Source organism: Trachinotus anak, unplaced genomic scaffold (assembly GCF_046630095.1).
Source record: "Trachinotus anak isolate AG129_WGS33_773 ecotype Australia unplaced genomic scaffold, CSIRO_AGI_Tana_v1 ptg000008l, whole genome shotgun sequence".
Taxonomy (NCBI): Eukaryota; Metazoa; Chordata; class Actinopteri; order Carangiformes; family Carangidae; genus Trachinotus; species Trachinotus anak.
The window spans coordinates 18,314,498-18,326,502 of record NW_027273859.1 but is presented as its reverse complement, the minus strand read 5'-3'; the positions used below and the strand labels follow the sequence as shown (position 1 = coordinate 18,326,502).

General features: G+C 39.8%; 1 protein-coding gene across 1 annotated transcript; it reads left to right on the top strand.

Moving 5' to 3' along the window:
• The first annotated feature begins 15 nt into the window (after positions 1 to 15).
• Positions 16 to 11,880, top strand: ercc8 (excision repair cross-complementation group 8). Its single transcript, XM_071483209.1, has 12 exons — positions 16 to 155; positions 828 to 923; positions 1,625 to 1,726; positions 2,107 to 2,230; positions 3,257 to 3,338; positions 4,364 to 4,432; positions 4,544 to 4,610; positions 5,227 to 5,330; positions 6,063 to 6,187; positions 8,440 to 8,637; positions 10,086 to 10,181; positions 10,710 to 11,880. Exons 1-12 carry the CDS (start codon positions 79 to 81, stop codon positions 10,773 to 10,775), a joined length of 1,206 nt encoding a protein of 401 aa, XP_071339310.1. The 5' UTR covers positions 16 to 78; the 3' UTR covers positions 10,776 to 11,880.
• The last annotated feature ends 125 nt before the right edge of the window (positions 11,881 to 12,005 follow it).

Genomic DNA, 12,005 nt, shown 5'->3' with positions numbered 1-12,005 from the left:
GGCTAGCCAGCGGTAACGCAGCTCAAAAAGTAGTCCTGCTCTCAAATTCACTCCGGTTTTTTTCTTCAAATTGAAGCAATGTTGGGTTTTCTGACAGCACGGCAGGCTGGACTAGATGACCCTCTGCGACTGCGACGTGCAGAGTCAACGAGAAGGTGAGAGACGGTTCAGGTACCTCAGACACAGGAGGGCAAGACCTCCGAGGGGCGGGAGGCGTCCACGTAGCCTTACGTCCTTCTAACCAAAGGTTTACTTGGTTAAAACTTCCCTAAATTTAGGAAAGTTTTCATAACGACCGAAAAATGCACATAAACCTTTATTTTAGGTGGTGTGGTTGGATGGCTCATTTAGTGCTACCTGTGCTATATGAAAGTTATGTGTGTTAACTAAATGTAAATATTACGCTGTATATTTGTGCCCAAACTTTCAACGCTGTGCAAAAGTTCAAGGCAGTAAAAGTAAAGAGAGAGTGCTTTCAAATATAAAGCCTATAATTATCTTCTTTGTTCTGTTAGGACCTTGTAAGGCACTTTTTTTTTTTTTATCATGAACAATAATCTGTCTCTGGATTGTCTAGAGTCAGTTTTACCTGTTTGTTTGAGGAATAACCACAAACCCATAACTGTTCAATTTACAGTGTTAGAAAAAGATAAATATAGTGACCAGCAAACACATCTTTAGATTTGAGAAACTTTGACTGGCAAATGTTTGCTAATTTAACTAAACATTCCAGTTTCCCCACAGGCATTTTTTTTTAATTATGAAAATCTGTGTGAATCAATTATGTCCAGTGATGCAGATCTCGTCCTCTTTCTATATCTCCAAAGGGTCCTCAGTCTGAAGTTGAATCCTGACAGAGATGTGGCCCGAATCCATGGAAATGGTATTAACACCATTGACATTGAAGCAATAGAGGGCAAATAGTAAGTCTGGATTTACTGCAGTTCTATGAATTACTATATAATTATTCCCTATTAAATTAAAATGCCTTTAAATGTAATGCATATCACAGGACCCTACAAAAAAACAGGAAAAAACACAAACAGCTGCAGAAAGTCTATCCTACACCTGGGAATCATTCAGAATTCCTTGGTATTCGACACATTGTTAAAACTGAGTTTTCACGCATAGAACAAAATCATGCTCTTTACTGTATGTCTGTGTTTTTTCTATACAGTTCCTTTTTTAAATTCAGTATCTGACCCAGAAAAACATAAACACAGTACAAAAGAGTAGGAATCAGACCAAGTGTTCTGTGATTTTAAGGTTACTTTCTGTACCATTGAGTTGTCTGGTTACACTATATTGGTTAAATACTGTATAGGCTTTTTTCCTAATGGGTCAGCTCACCAAAATCATAAGAAAAGGTTTTTCCTCAGTTAGCTGTATCCATGAAGATAAGACCAAAGCCATTGTCATACTGTCATTTCTGTTCAGTGGTGAATTGGCATTGCGGCTCTCAGAGTATGAGAAATTACTTTTGAATAACTCAACGACTAAATATATTTCCAGAGACAATGTTCCAGTCACTTGGGCTAATCCCTCAGACCAGAGAGAACAGGTATAAAAAGCTGCGTAGGACAAAGTAATGCTGCATTTGAAGTTCACCTTTTCTGTTGTTTAGCATGTTGACTGGAGGAGCAGATGGAGTGATCGTTATCTACGACCTGGAGAACTACAGTGGGAAGCCACAGTACACCTGCAAGGCAGTCTGCTCAGTGGGCAGGTGACTGTTACGTCATTTACTCATTTTGTCCACTAGAGGGTAGCATTCTATTGCGACCGCAGTAACATGTTATAGTCATCATATTTTATTTGTTGTTGTTCCGTGAAAGATTTATCATGAACGCATGCACCCACGTGGCTGAACAGGGCTACAGAAGAATGTAGCATTACAGTTTGCATTGTGAATGTAGCCAGTCCACACAGGGCACATTCATTTGTTCATTAACATTTAACAATACTTTAAAGAGCTGCTACAATATGGTAGGTTTTTTGTTTTGAATATAACAGAGCAGATTGTCTGCAGGAATCTGTTTCTGTGAGCATGTGTATTGCTTTAGTGACAGTTCAGGACTTTTTTTTCCCCCTTTCTTCTTTTTTTAGGTCTAGCCGGCATGTCCACAAATTCAGTGTAGAGACAGTTCAGTGGTATCCTTATGACACAGGCATGTTTGTCTCCAGTTCCTTTGATAAGACCATGAAGGTCTGGGACACTGAGACACTGAAGGTAAGGCGTGACACCTACATACCAAGTTTATTCTATGTTAATATACTCTGAGTTACCATTAGGCAGACCTGTACAAGTAGTTCTTCCATGTATAATATGTAAAGGTGGAATGGACAAATTTGAGGAAATTTGAAATATAAACTCAGTTACTATAGAGATAACTCTCTGACACAGTGTCAACAAATATTTAATGTTGTAATATAAATGTCACTAAGACAGGATTTATTGCACAGCTACAGGATTTTATTGCATTATACAGATGATCCTAATAAGCAGGTAACTTATACAGAGTATACTGGAGATTTGTTTGTTAGGTTTTCTTTTAGCTCCACAAACCTTATTCCCTTTTTGCTTTTTTTTTTTTTTTTTTTTTTTTACTGTCTCCTCCCTGCTCTTTCTTATTTTCTGCTTCATGCTTTCTACCTTTCTGTGCCACATAGTCCCATATGGCAGGCTCAGAGCTGTGCTAGAGTTACACTGGCATCACGGTTACCTCAAAAGGTCAGGCAAAGGACAGAAAAGAACCCACCGACCTTTCATTTGTTTTACTCTATGTGTTTCTGTCTCTCCATCCCACACAGACACACACACACATACCTATTAAATTATTTATTGTGGTTGTGTATTTTCACGGTAGTTTGTGCTGTGCATTGCTGCGCACATAGTGTATGTGTACATGGGGTATTTTTATGCAAACAGAGCCTCCTCTGTGTGTGTGCCCATCGGCTGAGTCCACGTCGGTGCTGGCACACACTGACAGATGGGGCACAGAGAGGCTTTTTATATTGCTGAAGAATTTGCATTGTAAGCACCACTTGGTGAGCTGCCTTCTGAGCTCTGAGCTGCTGTGCCCTCCCTCTCTACTTGCTTTTATTTTTATTCATTCTGCAAACTGTCCCCCAACTGTGGCGAGTTTATGCCACAGCATACATACACAAATAAACATAGCACTTAACATACAGATAGCTTGCTGAAACTATCTGTTGGTCCGTCTCCCTCTCTTTCTCTCACATTTTGATTCTCCAGCCTGCTGAAGTCTTTGAGTTTGAGGGCAATGTCTACAGCCACCACCTGTCTCCGATCGCCAGGAAGCACAGTCTGATTGCAGGTGCGTGTGTGTAAATGAACCCACACTTTTCAGTGACGCAGAACAAACCAGCTGGGGTACCTGCCGGCATTTGTGTGCTAAAAAGCATTGTATTTAGGACAAAAATCTCATTAGTTACCCAGTCTGTCATCAGTTTGTTACTCTGAGCAATGCCCTACATGCTTCCCAACAGCACACCTCACACACTGCCCCTGTCTGGTATCCTTGTTTTTACCCCAGCTTATAAAGTGTCCTGGAGGGGACAGACGCAGGTCAGAACCTGGTTACAAGTGGACTCAGGTTCAGAGACAGATTTCCAAAACATTATAGGAATCTAGGTGTTACCGCTCTACGTCACCAAGCAGGACCAACAGGTTACTCATGCCTTCTGGGTATGTGCTCATAAATGTGCAGACAGGTGCCACATACATGCGCTGTCTCTTTGACACGCCTTATTCCAGGCTGGACACAATCACAGGGTCTGTCCTTTTTCTGTGTCCTTCCCCGTTAGAGGAGGTGCAGAAGCTTGTCAAACAGGTGTGAAAACAAAACCCCCACGTCTTCTGTTTTATCTAGGAAGACACCTTTAAGGGAATCTGTTCCTAAAAAGCAACAGTAGATCATTTATTCACTACAATTTACATTTTAAAAATGATCTAATTATCTTCTTTGTCCTGTTAAATTTCGCCAAATGCCTTGCCTTCCTCTAGTGTATACACGCTGGGTGTGTTAGCTCATGTTTATCAAAAGTTAGTATCAGTGTTTTTTTTTTTTTTTTCAAGTTTACCACACCTTATCTGTGAGAACCTGGGATTCTAGTTTTATCCCTCTCAAGCACCGCTCCCTTACACACAGTGTAGCAGATTGTACTCACTTATCACAATCTGTAAAATTTGACAATATTAATAAGTGGGAATTTGATATTGAAACTATATGATTAAATGGTGTTTTCAGCTCTTATGTTGCCCTGGTAATTCCCTTTTTTTTTTCAATTAAAAAAATAATGGCAGCCTCTTACAACTGTCTCAACTTCTCTACATTTTCAGTTGGCACTAAAAACCCTAAAATCCAGCTGTGTGACCTGAAGTCTGGCTCACGGATTCATGTTCTTCAGGGTTAGTGGACTAGACCATACACAGACACACACACACAAACACACACACATTTATCTGTAGTTGCACATGCACATAGCTAAGTGATAAACAATAACTTATTTCCCCCTCCAGGTCACAGAGCAGAGATCCTGTCTGTCCGGTGGTCGCCCAGATACGAGCACATCTTGGCCACAGCCAGGTAAGCACTTGTAACCGACAGCCCTTCTGAAGTCATCCCCTTTTTTGCCCTCAGAGTCACATCAAAAAATAGTGCCAGGTCTAGGACAATCCCCACCATGTTGTGTCCTGGCAGATTTTGTCATCTTAGTTGCCGGCCATCTGGCCACGTTGCAACCCTGATTCTGGGATAATGGCACCACATCGCTTGCAGATAGGCACTGTGGCACTCTAGTAGCCCCGTCAGTATAGCATATGGTAGATACAGTCCCCACCTGTTTTATGCTACACTAGACCTGCTAATTAACCCATTGAGATCAGTGTGCTGCTGTCCCTGTGGACTGTAAGTCATTTTGAAAACAACTGGCACAGAGAGGCACACAGAAACACATGTGATATTCTATTATGAAGCAGCATGTTAATTCCCAACAGAAAACTGACCTTTAAAAGTAAACACTGGTTTACACACACTAGTGTAAGCAAGCTCATCTGTCATATATTGTACCTGTAAATCCCTGCATCGCATCTGTTGGTGTTATAATGAACTGTCTCTTATGTTGTGTAGTTTATAGGACCGTATCTTCATTAATTAACAAGCAGAGAGTAAAACAAACAATTCCACAATCTCTCCTTCTAAGTGCAGACAGCAAGGTGAAAGTATGGGATGTGCGTCGGGCTTCTGATAGTCTCTTCACTCTGGACCAGCACAGTGGAGACAAGTCGAAAGCCTCCTCTGAGGCAGGTACTGTTACCTCTTCCCTTTCCTTTCTTTTACATACTCAGCTTTTACACATTTATCCTGAGTGTGCAGGACCTTTGGCAGAAGATGTTTCAGCCTTTTATTTAGAGAAGCAGAAAAGATGCAATACAAACATTGAAGGGAATCGGACAGTAGATGATGTCAGATGGATCCCTGGGTTGTAATTAGTGAGGTAATAATTTGGGGTATGCTGATGTGTTGCATCATCCTGTTGTACATTTTCCCCCTTTTTCAACCACACCAGTCTATCACTTACTGTCCAGTATGGCCCTTTATCAACCCCACAATATGGCACATATCTTCCGGTGGTCCTGCACAGGGATACTGTGTACATATAGGAGGCAAGGTGCATACAACCCAAAAATGTCCTGAAGTATGAATTGAAGAAGCGTTTAGATCTAGAGCCACAGAATTAACCTTCCTGGTAACTGATACTTCCAGTGATGCATTTAAAAACATTTTGCTCTTGTCAACTGTGATACGTAGCGACTTTCAGGTTGTTCAGTTTAACACAGAACTGAGTTTGTCTCTCTAGAGGAGAGGTCAACATTCTGCACAAATAGTATCTGTTATTCCTGCCTGAATTCCTGTTTGTGTACAAGCCAAGGGGGGCCCAAGCCTAGAGAAAAACCAGCCTGCATGTCATCTTAGCATGTCGTTGGAGGAAATGGTTGACAAATACATAGTAACCATAACTTACCTGTCTGTGACCAGTAAACACAGCCCATAATGGCAGAGTGAATGGCCTGTGCTTCACTGGTGATGGCCTCTACCTCCTCACAACTGGAACTGATGACCGCATGAGACTATGGAATAGTGCCACTGGGGAAAACACACTGGTAAGGAGTATGTATGAGGGCTTTGTGCTCATAGCCCACGTGAATAAACAGTTTGACAGACCAGACAGACCAATCAGATTCTTAAAAGTAGTGTGAATGACAAGTGAATAAATATATTTTTTTAAAATCCCACATGATACCTTCCAGTCCAGCCTAGTTTTAGAACCTGTAGAAACTGTTTTTGGTGGGGTCATGCGTTATCCTTGAAATATAGGTTCAGTCTCACTCTCTGTCCTGGATGTAAGCGCCTCTTTGACACCCGTTTTTAGTTTTGATTTTCCCTCTTACCACAGCCTCAGGGTCTTCTGTACCTGCAAATCAGCAATGATTTTGTCTCAGTTGGAAATTTTGAGTTCCACAAGGCTCAAAATTCTTGGTCTTCTTCTAGTGCAGTTTATATTGGCTTACACTTAGATGATGTTTTGAAAAACACTGAAACAAGCTAACAGATACACAACCACTACTATATTACAGGCTTATGGAGTTGTTGTAAGCAAACAATTGCCTATGTATACATCCAGCAGAAAATAACCAACATTAGCATTCATTTTGAGTCATGTTTCTGGCCACCTGCTGAAAATAAGTGTAATATTAACACTCCTTGCTTGTCTGTTCTTGTCAGACTTTTTTGAAAAATTTCAGCATCTAGCTTCCTAGATGCTCAGTTATATTTACCACGTTTAATTTTGTCTGCGCTTTTCACTTTGACAGTTGGCAGGTGGTGTTCAGTAAGTTTATCAGAATTATTCACAAATCGCCACCTATATAATATATTCAAATCGCCACCTATCAGGGGTAAGTATGTGCGCTGTAAAACCCAAACAATGAGCTAAATAAGGCTAAAAAGCTTGATAGATCGTTAAGTAGGGTGTTGAGTACGTTTTCATTAGTAGTAGATTAGGTCACTGGGATGCCCTCTCCTTTGGGCTACCAAAAGACTGTAAAGACTCTGCAGCTAATACAGAATGCTGCTATACAAGCTCAAACTAGGTCAAGAAAACAAACCACACTACACGTTTTCTTAAATCTTAAATCTGCCATCCATTTAATGTTAGATACAGTTTTTACTATTTCTTGCCATCCACCATTCCAAGGTCATTTTCATGTACTGCTGCAGATGATACAATTGTTAAGTACCAAGGGGACTTGGGTACTCTTCTTGAGTCTCCAAGGGTCTTTGAAAACAGTTCATTGTTGAACATTGTTGTTCGTAATTGCCAGTACTTTTTTTTTCTAAACAACTGGATATTGTTGAAAAACTAGTGGATCAAGTGGGAGGAGTAACTAAATGAATCAACCTTTTTCCCTGCCATGAATGATGAAGTTTTGGTATCACTGTGTAAACAGGTAAACCAGGAACTAATGTTTGGTTAACAATCACTGTTAATGAACAATCAGCCACTGGAAAGCCTTATTTACATCACAGCTTTTACAGGCCCTTCAGGACAGACTATTTGACTGTTTTAGTTCCCACCATGACAACAGGAAATCAGAGCAGAGACAGACAAATAGCATGAATCTGTGTTTTGTCCAGAATTTTACTTTATGGCCTTGGGTCCATACAAAACATGTTACCTCATACACAACCCCACACCACAGAAACATAACTTTACCCTAAAGCCTGGGGAAGCTGTGCTATTGCTCTGGGCTCTCACACGGTCTCCTGTTCTAATTTCCTGCTCTGCTGCCTCATGCCGCAGTTGCCATGGTGGGCATTTTTCCATCTTCAGGCACAAGACAACCAGTGAGGGTAGATGACCTTCCTATGCGAAGGTCAAAGCTGATTTATTGATTATGTGGTGGGAGTTATTGGTGCGCACTAGGGGTATGTGAAAGGAATGCATTACACAATTCAAACCTGTTTCACAGACATGAATGAAGCCTAATAGTTCTACCCAATCAAAGGGAGGTAATTTGCTTAATTTGTATCTGTTTGATTTTAATTCAGTGTTTCCTCAAGTCCTTGAAAAGTGCTACAGTGCCTGAAAGGAATATATCTATATTCTTAAATACTTTTGAATTCATTTAAACATGGAGTTTCATGTCCTCAGTTCAGGTTTAGAAGCCTTAAAATGATGGTTTCTTGTTATGTTGTTCTTCTGGTGAAAAGTTAAACCTTAAACCACATAAAATATAATCTTCATATTTATCCAGGAAACCATCACACATTGTTTGGTGCAATAAGCAGTTTATATTTGGACTTTATAAACACAATATCTGAACCTTGTATGCCTTCACTTTTTGTCCCTCAGGTGAATTATGGCACGGTCTGCAACGAGAGTCGTAAAAGGCTACAGTTCACAGTGTCAAGTGGCTGCAGCCCGGAGTTTGTGTTTGTGCCATGCGGCAGCTCCATTGCAGTGTATGCCCTCCACACTGGAGAGCTGGTCACTATGCTCAGGGGTCACTACAACAATGTCGATTGCTGCGAGTTCCACCCAGACTACCAGGTGAGACGCACCAAAGGCCCAGGTCGTGACTATTCTCTTCATCTTGCCAGCGTACCCATCTATCTGCAGTGCTGCCTTTGTTTGTATTTCCACCTACTGTATCTATTTCTGCTTGTTCTGCCAGTCAGGTCTAGTATTTCTCCTGTATGCTTAGAGAATTCAGGTCAGTGTCTTTCTGTCCACCATCTTTTTTTATGACTTCAACTGCTCTGGTGTTGCCAGTGGAGTAGAAATTTGCAATCACCATGGCAGTCTCAAATGAGCCACTTCCATGTGGACAGATAACATGTTAAAGTCAACATTTCCAGAGGTATACTGAGCTACCATAAATGCAAATACAGGCGTCCACATTGTGAGGCACAAGTAAGCACTCTCTGCCTAAATATTGACTGTTTCTCAAGGTTTAACTGCACAAAAGTAATCATCTTAACCATCTCAAAGTCGAATATAAGTGTTACTTTAGTTTCACCATTATCTGCAACATTTGTGCTTGTTGTCATTTGAGTATAGCAGGAAGGGAATGAAAGCCAGGAGGACAGGGATGTGACATTGGTGTTTTATCATAGCTTTCTTAGTTGCTCTGCTATAAATTGTCAACCTTTTAAATTTTTTTTTTTTATTATGTATTCTGTTGCTAATTTTACAATTGAAACACAAACATGCCAATTCTACAAATGGCCAAATATTGACATAAAAATAACATCTGACTAAAACCAATATATATTTTAATTCAAGCTGAAATCAGTACTCTTCCAGTATATCTCCAAATCCCTGGCATGTTTGTCATATCATTCTCCTTACACTCTAAACAAAACTAACAACATGGAGCTATTAAAATATGCTTGTTCAGTTATGAATTTCTACTCAAGTGTCCATTAATTGTAACTAATGTGATAGTTGTCTGTCTTCATTTTCTGTTTCTACTCGAGTGTCTGTTATAATCTTGTGTGGTGAGAAACACCCTAATTATTATACATACATTGTATTATTACATATAATCATCACAAATGTAGAGAGATGTCCAACCCACACCCTCGTTATTGGGCAATTTCCGCAGCCGGTTTCATACAAAGGGTTTGTATGTGTAAAGGACATAAGAATGCAGTTGGGCAGCTCGTCACTTTGAAGAGTTCCAGGAACGGACACCTAGTCCTGAAAATGTGTTTTCTGCTTTTTTAAGCCTCTTGTCTGAAGTGTTGACTGATCAGTTCTATGGCACTGACAATGTCTCCTTGCATTGCGTGGACAGTTTTGAGCTTGTTAATTATTTTACTCTTGTTAACTGCTTGTTAACGCTGATATTCCCCTGGTGATGATGTCATTGTTTGCTTTAAGTTCAAGTGCTTTAAGGTGAAGGTTATGCTGCAACAGCAGATCTTTTTCATTTCCTATAACAGTGTGTCAACCAAAGTGTCAGACCTGAAATGTCCTTTGCTTTTTATATGTAGGAGCTGTATAGTGGAGGTAAAGACTGTAACATCCTGGCGTGGGTTCCTGCCCTTCGTGCCTCAGATGTGGAAGAAGAGTCAGAATGTGCAAATACGGTACAAGTCCGATGGATGGATGGATGGGTGGATGGAACAGACTTAATTCTGTGCTTTATGTCTGTATTTTGTATTACAATGCCCACAGTATGATTTCAGTAAAGTGACAGTCTCAACTTTCAATTTCGTACTTTCCTATGGTGGCAGAAATTATATCATAGATTGTGTCATCCAAGGAATTTCAGTTATGACACGTCAATGTTATCTGAAACATAGTGATCTACATACAAACTCAGACACTCTGTCATGTCTCTGCAGCTCTGTCATGCCATTTCTACATTCTAGTAGTGCTTATTAAATTACAAATGGCTTCCTCTCACCTGGCTTTTTCCAGTTTAACCTGTTTTTATCAGATGAACTCAGTAATTGAACATATATGCAGTTATGTGGTAGGTTTTTTGCTACAGTGTATACCCATAAAAGGTTGTGATCTGTGTGCATACATGTTGTATTTGTCTAATGGATCTATTTAAAAAGAATATCTAAATTTAGACTTAATATTGAGCTGAATCTCCTGATTCCTTACAGGTTGCTGCTGGCCAGTCTTCAGTGAACCGTGCTTTTCAGGACACATGGAGCAGTGATGAAGATTAATGCTGGTGTTTTGTATATGTGGAGAAAAGTGGACACATGGTTGTCTGAGCATGCAAATGAGCACACATCCTTCACGATTAATTTGTCAAAAAAAAAAATCACACGTCCACGGACACCTGTGAAGATAAATATTAGTTTGGGGACATTTTTCCTGTTTCATCATTTCTGAGAAAGTTAAAAGGCCTTAAAATTAAAATGATTTGTGTAAATAATTGTCCAACTTTATAAGAATGCACCATGTTATGAATAATTTGTGTTTTTGTACATTTGATATAGCATTGCTTTGTTGTGTTGCAAATTTTTATTTGAATGTAAAGCCAGCATAGTCCTTGGTCATACTCATGGGGGATAACCACCACGGTTTGTGCAAATTATAATATGAGACAAGCAGAATACATCTTTATTGTAATTTCCCACAACTCACACACTATTATTATGCTGACACCATATAAAGTTTACACAATGTGTAATATCAATGGTTAGATTTTGGTAGGAGGGACTTCATAGAAGTACTAGAGAGAGATTTGCAAGCTTTTTAAACAGGTGTGATGCCTGTCTTTTAGCTTGTGTGTTTTTGCAGCTGATCTTGAAGAGACTACCCATCATCCTCACATGCAAGTAACCAGGCATTCAAAAACACAGGTTGTGTTGTTGTCATTCCTGGGAAAATTTGCATTTGTTTTTAAGTTGCGCTGTCAGCCCTTGCTGAAAGTAAGCAGCAGGGAACGATACTGAAACTGCTTTCTCTGTCCCACCCCCATCACAGTTTTACATATTGGCTTTGTTGCCTTGTAAACACTTGGAACAGATATGACACATTACAATGATCAACATTGTTAAAATTTACCATTATTTCTTGCTTACATGCAATTGTATATACAGTTGCTTTGTTTGTGAAAGGATTATTTATATCCTGGATACTGTTTGTGTCCTCATTATGTATCATTTAGTTCTGTTTTCCCCAGTTTACCTGAAGTGTCTTGAATTGTACAGTTTTTTAAAAACGTGTCTGTCTCCTGGCAATGAAAGCGCTGGGAATACTACCTCCTTCACCTGACTTGTGTAATCTTCACTGTTGTATTAGGTAGCTTATGGAAAATAAAAACTCTAACTGTAAAGCTTTTAATGCCCTTTTTGTACTGAAACCAATTATTGATTACGTGTGTGAAGGATACACTGAATTATTACAAAATCGGGACATTGCTCTCGATGAGGCATCACTCAAGAATC

Coding starts and splice junctions, on each gene's coding strand:
- ercc8 (XM_071483209.1), top strand. CDS start 79: ATGTTGGGTTTTCTGACAGCACGGCAGGCTGGACTAGATGACCCTCTG. Junction 1,727..2,106: donor GCAGTCTGCTCAGTGGGCAG/GTGACTGTTACG, acceptor TTCTTTTTTTAG/GTCTAGCCGGCATGTCCACA. Junction 6,188..8,439: donor CCACTGGGGAAAACACACTG/GTAAGGAGTATG, acceptor TTTGTCCCTCAG/GTGAATTATGGCACGGTCTG.